The sequence below is a fragment of the Euleptes europaea genome, chromosome 10, assembly GCF_029931775.1.
Source record: "Euleptes europaea isolate rEulEur1 chromosome 10, rEulEur1.hap1, whole genome shotgun sequence".
Taxonomy (NCBI): domain Eukaryota; kingdom Metazoa; phylum Chordata; class Lepidosauria; order Squamata; family Sphaerodactylidae; genus Euleptes; species Euleptes europaea.
Window position 1 is genome coordinate 16,082,885 of NC_079321.1, and position 12,019 is coordinate 16,094,903.

Sequence of the window (12,019 nt, forward strand, 5' to 3'; positions counted from 1 at the left end):
CTGCTTAGAGAAGGTGCAGAGAAAGGGAGAAACACCAGTTTTTGCAGTCCCTCCATTGTTAGTTATAATGAGTCATACTAGAATTTGTCATCTAAAGCCAAAGGTAAGTTAAGAGCTGGCCTTATTGTAAGTGGAATTGGCAGTGGATTTTAGGGGATGTTTTAATGGTACAGTGTTTTTGTTATATATCTGGGTACTGAAGTTGTGAGGGAGGGAGAGGCACCAGTGGACAGTGGGATGTGTGGTAGGGGAAGTAATGGCCAGTTCAGGGGATGAAGGAATGTCAACTGGTGTTTCTCCCTTTCTCTGCACCTTCTCTAAGCAGAGCCTCATGTTAACCTGCTAAAAGATCTGAAGATATTGTTGAGAAATGGTAGGTCGGTCAATGGAAATACATGCCGTGCAGTAATTTACCTTGAATGGGAATGCTGACCTGGCTTATATTATTGAGACCTGGGTGGATTCCTTCTGTGCTTGACACCAAGAACTACAAGGCAAAGATTGCAGTGATCAACTGCTTTATGACTCTGGACGTAGTTCTGCTAAATTTAATTAATGGCAAGTCCCTCACACATACAGTCACTCTGCTCTTTTGCCCAGCACTGAGGTAATGGCAAGCACTACCACTCACTTTGCTGGAAAGTGGAAAAAGTCCAAAGTGTAACTAATCTGCCAAGCCTTGTGACTCTCGTTTTAGTATAGTGTGGTGGTTGAAAATACACTTCTAGGTATTTTGTAGAGTATTTTGAAGCACTATATGGGCTTGTAGCAACAAGAACAAATGAGTGTGCAATGAATATACTGTGGAAGATGAGAAGACCTTAAAATGCTTGGAGGAAAGATTAGGAACTTACTTCATAGACATCAACAAAGAGGGGAAAGTGAGATATTTATAGGTATATATGACACTGGACAGAAGTCTACTGATGCCTGTACAACCCCAATTCAAAGCCCTTCTCGTTATTGGTAAAGGGGTATAAAATACAATATAACAAGTCCCTCAGGCTGGAGAGCTGTGTATCACTTCACCAACCATATGTTCCTTTTATTTTATTTGTATATATATTCACAGTTTGCTTGAAGAAAACAAAGGCATTTATACCTTTAAATTTAATAAATGTGCCCAACTGCACAAGCTATGCTAAGTTTTAATTATACATTTTAAGGTGATAAATCAGTAAAATAAGTCTATTGCAGATAAACTATTACGTATATTTCAATTTTTTTCTGAATTTCTGGAGACGTTTAAATGAAAAAAAATCACCCCGTGGTTCAACCTGATAAAAAATAACATTTTAGAGCCTCCTACCTGCCAGACATCACAACATACAGCCTCAGAGCAGTCCTTACATCACTGCGTTTCCAAACTATGCCCATGGAGCTCCTTGCAGGCCATTTTTTAAAAAAACCTCTGGCTCAACATATTTATGTGGTGGCTCAGTAGAAGATCTCCCCCATTTATGTCTTGGCCTGTCCTTTATATACTAAGCCCCGGGACAGGTTTTTGGCAAACATTCTTTCAGTGTCAAATTCATCATCTGATGTTGACAGATTATTCTATTTGTTATCAGATATGGACCCTTATATTTCCCAAAAAATGGCTCTGTATGGCCTGGCGGCCAAGAAAATCAGGGTAAAGCAAATCACGAAAGGTGGTAAAGCTGACTAGAGCCGAATGGGCATATTTTAATTTCTTAATTTCTGTTCTTTTAATTCTGGTTTTGTACATTTTAACCTGTTGTTGTATTGTTTTAGATTGGTAACGGCCTATGGCCTCATACAATAAACCTGACTTGAAAAAAAATCTGATGCCATGGCTTCAAAACCTTCACAGGTTTTACACCTCTAGGTTCACAAAGCATTCTGTTAACACTTATTCCACAAAAACAACAGAGTGTTTCCAGCCATCTGCAGGACTTTACCAGCTGAGGATAACCTTGCAAACTCATGCCACAGAAAACGTACAGTGCCACAAGTCTCTTTGTTGTTTTACCAAAATAAATCAATACTGGCTTCAAAAAGCATGAGAGCATAACATCCTCAGATGTTAGTATTACATTTTAACACAATAGATTTGCATTCATCTTTCTCCTCTTCAGTTGTCACTTTATAAAAATAGAGGTAATCGAAGTGGGCCTCTGCATGAAAAGGCGAGATCATGTGTTTCTGTCATCGTTATAGAACAGGGTAAATTCTGTTGTTCAAGTCAGCTGCAGAACATCATATTAATGTCTTGAAAAGGATAAAAGGGGCACTTTAGTCTCCTTTCTTTGCTCTAGCCTTTGTAGAATCTGCCATATCAACAGGAGGCAATGAGTAAAATGAACAACAAACTTGGTAAAGACATCAATGCGGACAAACTTGGTAATGACATCAATGGGTTTTCAGTCTGAAAGTCAATAGAAAATCAGTGTTTATTATCTCTGGTGGGCAAAAGATAATAGAACAAGAGAAACCTCTCATGATGGCTGAAAGTATTTAAAGCTTAAGACTCACCTAGTTTTGCAATCTGAAGTAAAATGTTTAAGATTGATAACAAATTAAGGCTATTGGGTTCAGAAGACTTTATTTAAAAATTATAGGTAGATCACCAAAATGTTTCTCTAATTTCAACGAGGAGTGCATCCAATCAGTTTTATTCAACTGATTCAAAAACTATTCAAGGGCAAATGATGGAATCTTCTTATTTAAATTTTGACGATGAAACAATGTCAGATTATCTATTTTGGGTCGATATGGATTCAACTGACAGGCAAGATGATTTTCTACTCGGCGGTTCTCCTCCAGCAGCGAAGCAGTGCTCTTGGCTACCCAACACTTGGCACTCCTTACTTCCTGAGGCTGAGATAGCACTCCCTGACCTAGGGGGGCAGATTCAGCAGCTTGAGGAGAGTGCTGAACTGGACAGCTCCCCGTTGGTTCGATCTGATGATAGCGCTAAGATGCACGACCATCACAACTTCGTTGCGGCTCACCCTTACAACCCACAAAGATGTGCGGCCAACGTGAGGGAAAGAAAGAGAATGCTCAGTATCAACTCTGCATTCGATGCGCTTAGAGGCCGCGTCCCAACTTTCCCGTATGAGAAGCGTCTCTCCAAAATTGACACTCTCAGGTTGGCCATAGCTTACATCGCGTTGCTTAGTGATATCCTCACTGCGGGATCGGACCCCAAATCTTACGTGCAGAAATGTATGAAAAATGGATATAAAGGCCATCAGAATGCACGCTGGAACACAAGCGGTAAGTTGGCAATTTTTTAAAAAGACCTATCTCAGAGCTGGCTTTGATTGCAAGAGAATGAAATAAGTAAAATCAACAACAACAACACCCTCAACATGACAGGATGTTTTCCCTCCTGTGCAAATGGATCGTTTTAATAAAGCATATATTTAGAAAGATCATTAATGCTATAGATTTAAAAACTGCAATAAGAAATCAAAACAATAGTAGATACTTTTGAGGCTGCTTTTGAGAATGTTCCTTTAAAAATGCAGTGATGTTTGGTGTGTCACTGCATTTAGACATTTCCTAGAAAGGTATTGTTTTGTAACAATCTCAGAATTGTCTCGCTTATTGCAATTATTCCATCTACAATATATCACTGCTTTAAAGTAATGAATAAAAGACCCTTCTTAACTTAAAAAATATTTTGTCTTCCACTAGCCATTAATATACTGAGATATTGTCTTTGTTTTGCAGCCACTTACGACTACAAAAATTGCTAATAATAAGAAGAAAACAATCCAAATAGGGGAAACTATAGAAATAGGATAATTTTAAAATCAGTAATAACAGTCTGTTTGGCCAGTTCCTTGGACTGGGCCACTGTGACAAAGTTTTGCATTCTCTACATTCTTTCTTCTACTATTCCATGTTTCATGTACTACTTCTACTTCTTCCATGCTATTCTATATATTATTGGATCAGGAAGTCTCCAATTTAAATCCTGCCGCTGACTTAAGCTAACTATTCTTCCAGCTTCAGTTCCTCCCCTATATTACGGGGAATAACAAATCAACTAAGTTGCATGGTTACTGTAAAGATTGCAAGATAAATTATGTTAAGAGCCTTGAAATCCAAATGCTGTTATTAATTCATAATTATTAATAGCAACCTGTAGTTTGCTGCTCTCCTCAGTTAAGTCTGAACCTTTCCTCTAGCCTAAGGAGTCTTCTTCCAGCTTCACATCACTAGTGTCCTGTCTAATTTTTTTGCCATCAAGTCACATCTGACTTATAGTGACTCCTGGTGGGGTTTTCAAGGCAAGAGATGTTCAGAGGAGGTTTGCCATTGCCTACCTCTGTTTCATGACCCTGGTATTCCTTGGAGGTCTCCCATCCAAATACTAGCCAGGACCGACCCTGCTTAGCTTCTGAGATCCAATGAGATCAGGCAAGCCTGGGGCTATCCAGTTCAGGTCAATCCTGTCTATACTATTCAATTATTGTACAGGGCAGTCCTTAAAACAATGAATAGGAAGAACACTATTGATGCTAAAGTCATATTCAGAACATGGGGAGATGATCGCACTGATGTTTCCGAAAGGAGTTTGCAAAGTTCCAATAATAACTGTGCATTGTAATCAAATTCCAATAGTACCTTAAAAACTGATATTTTGCATATGATCAAACTGCGTAAATCCTATTGGCTTTGATAGGATGTAAGCACCTTGCAGGATTCCTTAGGCTTTAACTTTGGGTGGATTATGCCCAGTTTTAATATCTAAACCGCCTGCATTTATTATTTCAAAACAGCATTTATATTTGTACTACATTTAAAATTATTCACATTTTTATCACAGTAGAAAGGAGCAAGAGTCCAGTAGCACATTAAAGACTAACAAAATTTCTGGCAGGGTATGAGCTTTCATGAGTCACAGCTCACTTTTTCAGATATAACTAGACTGTCAGTCCATCTATCCTTAAACAGAGAAGACACCCAATGGCAATAGCATGTAAATGTCAATACCAGGTAAATGACATTAGCAGTAATGGTTGGATCAGGTGTGATATGCAGAGGAGTAGTAGGTGTGGAGAAATCACCATTGGTAATGAGACAGGAATCCCAGGATATTCCCCTTTAGATCTGTGCTGTGGGCCTTTTCCAGGGCTGGAGAAAGCTCACAGCACAGATGTAAAGCAAATTGGGGTGGCAGGGAATTGCTTTAGATCCATGTTGCCAGCATTGGCAGCGTGGATCTAAATGAAGCCCCCCCCCCCCGCCTACCTTCCCCAGAGTCCTGGAAAGGTGGGCGGGGGGAAGGATTAATTAAAATCTATGCTGCCAAGGCTTGGCAACAGGGATCTAAGCCCTGCGTGGCTTCCCGGCTTTCCTTGGCAGCATGGATCTTAATGAAGCCCCCCTGCTCACCTTCCTGGGGCTCCCAGAGCGGGGGACTCTGGGGAAGGCAGGCAGGGGGGGTTTCATTTAGACCCACACTGCCAAGGCTGGAAGCATGGATCTAAGTGAAGCCCCTCCCTGCATGGCTGAGCAGAGTGGGCTTCACTTAGACTTAGATCCATGCTGCCAAGGCTGGCAGCATGGATCTAAAACAATTCCACGCCACCCGATTTGCAGGGCTCCTGGGAATTAGGGTGACATGGAATTGCTTTAGATCTGTTCTGCGGGCTTTCTCCAGCCCCAGTGAAAGCCCACAGCACAGATCTAAAGGGGAATAGCTGAACCCGAAAAATTATTTGGGAAGTGGTTATCCGGCTTTGCTGAGAGCCCCCTTTCCCCTGTTTGTCCAAAATTAAACCTGGGAAAAGCCGAAACAGTTTATTTCAGGTTTATTTTCAGCTTGGTAAAGCCAATATGTACAGCCCTAGTCGTGTTCTATTTTTATCGCAATAATCCGTATAAAAACCGCATAATGTAGACAATTTGTATTATCCCGATTTGAAGCTGAAAAGGAGTGGTTTGCCAATGCCCATTGCCCACCTACGTCATATCAGGGACAAGATTTTAAGGAGAAACTTCTAGGTTTGAAACTCAGCCAACAAGTCATTAAGGCAGCTATATAACCAATTCTATATTGCCTTTATTAGTATATCAGTATAATAGCAATGTAAAGTAGATATACATTGAAAACAGAGAAGCAGACTAGAAAATCCCAGCTTCTATGTATAAAACACTACCCTGACTGAGATGTTGCTAATCAAATTAGATGAATTAAGCACAAAGATAAAATGCTCTTTGTTAACTAATCCTTTTCATCTTTTTCTCAATAGCTTCATCTAACACAAGGTAAGAGTTGGGGGAAGTGACTATGAGAACAATAAAATAGTTTCCGTTTTTCTACATTAAAATACTCCAGCTAGTTTCCTTCAAAAGCATGTGTTTGTAAAGGTTTTAGCTAGCTGACAGTTTTGCTCAAGAACAGTGGTGAATGCTTAAATTGATTTAGTGAGGTGTAGGTTTGACTTGTTAGCCACTTCTGAAGTGCATCTAAATCTTTGTGATCTTTGTTTCTTTAAATTTATTTTCAACTCTGCAGATCTGACAGCTCGCTTGTCCTGGATAAAATGGGATTAAGAGATCCATCAAATTTAAAAAAAAAGGACTGGATTCCTCAAAGGATCTATCTGCCTATCATCAGCTGTTAAGTTCTCATCATTGCCAACAGAAAACTTCAGGAAGTAATCATATGCACAGTTAGGATTCTTAAATAACATTATCTTCATTGTTATTAGCCAACTGCTATTTCCCCCCCTTTGCTTTCCATTGTCATAGCATTTTTATAACACCTGCCCGCTCTATTTAGTCTTTGCTTAAATTTTTTAAATCTGTATTTTTGTGGGAGTCGTCTGTATCCTTGTTATGCAGCTGACATTACATAAATAGGGGAAAACCAATTTAAAATTTTTAATAATTAGTGTCATCTCAAAAATGGTTATATGGGGCTGTTTTCCATTAAAACCCATAAACTGAGCATCCATAGGAATATTGTGGCACTTTAAGGACTAAAGTTATCCATCTGTGCAGTTGTAATAAGCTCTGTACACTCATAGGGTGTTTGCTGCCATTACCACTGCCAATTGTTAAAAGGCACATAATTAAAAGGTGGAAAGTACATTTGAGTGTTTAGAGTTGGGAATTATTACCAGTGCTACTCCCCACAATGGATGGGTAAGTATTGCCATAACATTTATGCTGTGTGCCCCCCAACAGAAGCAGTGCATTGGAATGGCCAAGATGGAGGGGTGTGATTAAATTCTTCACACCCAAATGCCAAAGTTCACAATCCCAAAGTGTGGTAATGTATACTCTGTAGAGGCTCAGAGGTTATAAAATGCCTTTTGCAGGCTGGCAGGGAGGAAAGAAAAAGAAAGTGGGTATGATTCACCTCCCAAGCATGAAGCTATCCAGCACCTTAGAAATTCAAATGATCCTGGCCAGGAGAAGGAAAATAGGCTGCCAGGTCTCACCCAAGACTTGGTCACATTTTATCTATAGAGCTCCAAGGGACCAAAAGCAACAGCAGACCTTCCTTTTGGGACAGGGAGAGAAAGAGGGTTTGTGAGGAGAGGGCAAAAGTGGAAACCATAAAACCCCCGAGCATGAGGAAGAAAGGGCCATTTAGCCATTCACCATGTGGGATTAAGCAGTCTCCATTTTACTGCAAGCCTGGATTCCATCTTGAGCACATGTTCTGAGACCACATGGGGAGAGCCCCAACTATTGAAATCAAGGTAATTGGATGATTTCATGATGTTTGCAATCCAAGAATTAAGAGCCTATCCTTACTTACCATTGTTAGGGATATTTAGAAGATTGCATAGTATCACCTTTTCTTTTGATCCTTGCTCAATCTGATGTGTTTACATATTCCATATGTGGTTTTTATTTTCTTATTAAACTTCTTTACATTTTCAGTGTGGCTAGTGTGATCTTTCTGACCTATGTTAAAGTCCCTGTTCAGACAACACATACCAACTGCAGAAGGAGGAGGATGCAACTGTTAACTTTACTCCCCTAGAGTGTTCAGTGAAGCACATTAATCCCCTTGGTAGCAAAATACAGAGTGGGGGCTTTCACAGCAAAGCAGCAGGGGGTGGCATATTAATTGACTTGATGGCGATGGTGATAGAGAGGGGGGAGAGGGAGGGAGGCCCCCCCCCAGGAATGACTGTATTCCCAGTACAATTCCAACCACCTGCCAACGCTACGCTGTGATCCACTGTGACCAGCGTGGCTCTCACTTTTTTGCTGTGCAGGTGCCAATTGCTGTCCCTGAAGGAGCAGGTTTGAACATGTGCTGCTGGGTTGTGGCCTGTGATTACAGCTCAAGTCTTCTCTGAGATAGTTCCTTTTGTCACCTTTGGCTGATGTAACCAGCTATGGATCCAGAAGGCAGCATCCAAGTTTTTGCAGGGGTTGCATAAAGGGACTGAATCACCCCCAATGTTGAAAGAGCTACATTGGCTGCCCACCTTTTTCCAGGCACAATTCAAAGTTCTGGTTCTTACCATTAAGGCCCCAAATGGCTTGGGACCAGGGTACTTGGTGTAATGTTCCCAGTAGGGCTGTTGAAAAAACAAATTCGGTTGAATTCAGATTCGGGTTTAAATGGCCTTTTTTTATTCGGGAAATCCCGAATTCCCCCTTTTCAGTATAGGGGGAATTCGGCTTTAAATTCAGGATTCCCAAATAATTTGGCAATTTAAAGCCATTTAAACACATTTGCAGCTTTCCGTGGCTCTGGGGGGCATTTTTGGAAGTAGAGGTCCCAAATTTTCAGGGTAGCTTGAAGGGACCATCCTTGCAAGAACCCCCAGGTTTGGTGCGGATTGGGTCAGGGGGTCCGGAGTTATGGGGTCTGGAAGGGGTTGCCCCATCCCCCCATAAGAATGAATAGAAGCCTGCTGGGTGACCTTGGGCCAGTCACAGTTCTCTCAGAACTCTCTCAGCCCAAGCGGAGGCAGGCAATGGCAAACCACCTCTGGAACATCTCTTGCCTTGAAAACCGTGCAGGGTCACCATAGCTATGATTTGATGGCACACCCACACAATTTGTTGGTGTCCAGTGCCAATTTCAAAGCATTTCATGGGGAAATTGTTATTCAGTGCCTGCATCTCATCTTGCATTTTGTTTAGAATCAGAATTGGATATTTGGGGGCCTGTCAAAGAGGGGGTCGCACATAGGGTTGCCAGCGCGGGGTGGGGAAATACCTGGAAATTTTGAGGGGGGAGCCAAGGGAGGGTGGGGGCTTTAGCAGGGTACAATGCCATAGAGCCCACCCTCCAAAGCAGCCATTTTCTGCAGGGAAACTGATCTCTATTGCCTGGAAATCAATTGTAATAGTGGGCAATCTCCAGGTTCCCTTCTGGAGGTTGGCAACCCTAGTCATGCATGTTCACCACACCCCCACAGGAAACTCTGTCTAGTTTGATGCCTGTAAATAAGAGCAAAGGGTGAAATGTCAGTTACCTTAAAAATAGCAGAAGGGAACAGGCCACATTCTCTATGTTCTTTTCTTGCTTGGAGCTTTGTCTTCTTTTACCATCAGCAAAATCAAGCCACTGTGCCTGAAAACAAGCAATCCCCTTCCGATGTATTTTAATTTGGGGGTATTTACATTGTTGCTCATATGTATGTACTGAATTGGGGCTATGGGAAAAACATTGCCGTTATATTTTATTACAGGAGCATGCCCAAGATTTCTTGTTAAGTGTAACATAAAACCATAAAAGTTTCGCTGGGAAAAACTGCTTCCTCCCCTTGGCTTGCTTGTCCAATCAAAAAGCCGTCCTGCATCTTCCTCATTTCTGACAAATATGTAGCAATTGAACTCGGCTAAAGTTTCCCAAAAAAAGTTAGAATAACTTCCTCTCTCCAAGACCTCAATTTCTGCGCAGCCTTGTCCTTGAAATAAGATCCCTTCAAGAGACCTAGAAAAACGTTCACTCAGCAAAACCCTCCTGCTTTTCCAAAGGCTCATGCTCTGGAATTTTAAAACACAAAGAGACACACACCCCATTAGGAGGGAGGGGGCAGTTCCCCTCCCCAGTTGACAGAAGGAATGGAAGAAAGTTCTTGTTCTACTGTTTCCCCTGTGGATAGCTTGGGGACCAATGAAGGCGAACTAGAGAGGAAGGCAAAACGATCTGGAAGGAAGAGGAGAGAGAGTAAAAAGTCCAGTGAAGATGGAAGCCCAAACGCAAGCAAAAGGGGGAAGACGTCCAGCCCAAGTGCCCAGTCCCACGAGGAACTCCGGAACCAAAGGATTCTTGCTAATATCAGAGAGAGGCAAAGGACTCAGTCCCTTAATGAGGCTTTCGCAGCCTTGAGGAAGATAATCCCAACGTTGCCTTCTGACAAACTCAGTAAAATCCAGACTCTCAAACTGGCTGCCAGGTACATAGACTTCCTTTACCAGGTGCTGGAGAGCGGTGAGACGGACACCAAGATCACCAGCTCCAGTTATGGAGCTCACGAGAGGCTCAGTTACGCCTTTTCTGTGTGGAGGATGAAAGGAACTTGGTAGCTGCCTGCCTTGCCCTGACTAGTATCAGGGGGGAGCGAATGCAGCTGCCAGCGTGGTAGGCAGCTCTTTCTTTCACAGGCTGCTCACGGCCTGCTGCGTTCTGTGTTTTTGTATCTTCCTCAGAGGAGGCAAGCGAGTAACGTGGCACATGCTGCTGAATGAAGACGCAGGACCAAAATCTCGGCTCCACGATGGACTCACTTGGTGACCTTCAGGTACGTCGCTGATTGTTCTTAGTTTTCTGTCTGTAAACTGGACTAACAGGGAAGGCTGCCTAGTTAAACAAACTGATTGTTGTCCTCTGAAATTGTATAAGTTGGGAGTCGAATTTTTTTTTAATCATATTTCTAAACCAGGTTCAACATAAAAATCGGAGATGCTATCCAAACCCTAAGAGGAAGCTTAACTCAAAAGGAGAGAAAAATCCTTTCAGCTATAGGATTCATGGGAGGGAAGGCGGCATTGTACAGCCTGATCTCGTCAGCTCTCGGAAGCTCAGCAGGGTCGGTACTTGGGAGGGAGACCATCAAGGAAGACTCTGCAGAGGAAGGCGATAGCAAACTACCTCTGCTTCTCACTTACCTTGGAAGCCCCTTGGTGGGGGTTCCACAAATTGGTTGTCACTTGACGACACGTATATATTTATTGGGAAGGGGCAGGCGGCCTGGTCTTGTCAGATATCAGAAGCTAAGCAGGATAAATACATGGATGGGAGGCCACCAAGGAAGGCTCTGCAGAGGAAGGCAATGGCCAACCACCTCTGCTTCTCACTTGCTTTGAAAGCCCCTTGTGGGGTCGCCATGAGTCAGCTGCAACTTGACGGCACTTTATACGCACATAGGAATCATGCTCAGGCTTCAGAACATTAAATTACATATCTTATGTAGGATAACAGTTTCATTTGACCACGTCCAGATAGAAACATCTGTATGTGACTATTGATAAACGGTTGACCAAACTGAGTGCCCCTCATTCTGAAGTTTGCAGGGCATGTGTGGCCAAGGAGAACAGTACTGAAACGTTGCTGGTAGGATGAGTGGGTCGTGAGCTTTATACAGAGTTTAGGAATGAGTGAAGAAAGCAGGCAGAAGGTTTCACAATGTTGTCTCTTAGGGAGGGCAAATGCAAAAGGGCTATTGATTCTTTAAAGGAGCACTTCCATTCTGGGCTCAGTGACCCTTTTGTAGCTTTTGTAGATATTTGGTGTTCGTGCAGCCTTGGTTAAACGGGACTTTGTTTTGTCCACTTCAGGGTTTGCTTTGCTTCCCTTTCCCACAAATGACTGTTACTCACTTGAATATTTGATTCCTATTGTGCAATGTGATAGGGTAAGGATTAAAAATGCAATGATCTGTGATAAAGTGATGTTTGAGAAATACAAAGGCGTCTGCCATAACAGTGAAAGTATAAATGTGCAAATTGCAAACATTTTATGAGATGGTTGAGCCTTCATGTTTTATTTGCATATAAAGGAAGAAACATCTGGTGTATTTTTAAATGGAATTAAATATACAAATGGATGCAGATA

At 42.0% G+C, this 12,019-nt stretch overlaps 1 protein-coding gene across 1 annotated transcript; it reads left to right on the forward strand.

The window, feature by feature from the left end:
* The first annotated feature begins 10,026 nt into the window (after window positions 1-10,026).
* Window positions 10,027-10,491, forward strand: TWIST2 (twist family bHLH transcription factor 2). Its single transcript, XM_056856767.1, has one exon. It carries the CDS (start codon window positions 10,027-10,029, stop codon window positions 10,489-10,491), a length of 465 nt encoding a protein of 154 aa, XP_056712745.1.
* Window positions 10,492-12,019: the final 1,528 nt, after the last annotated feature.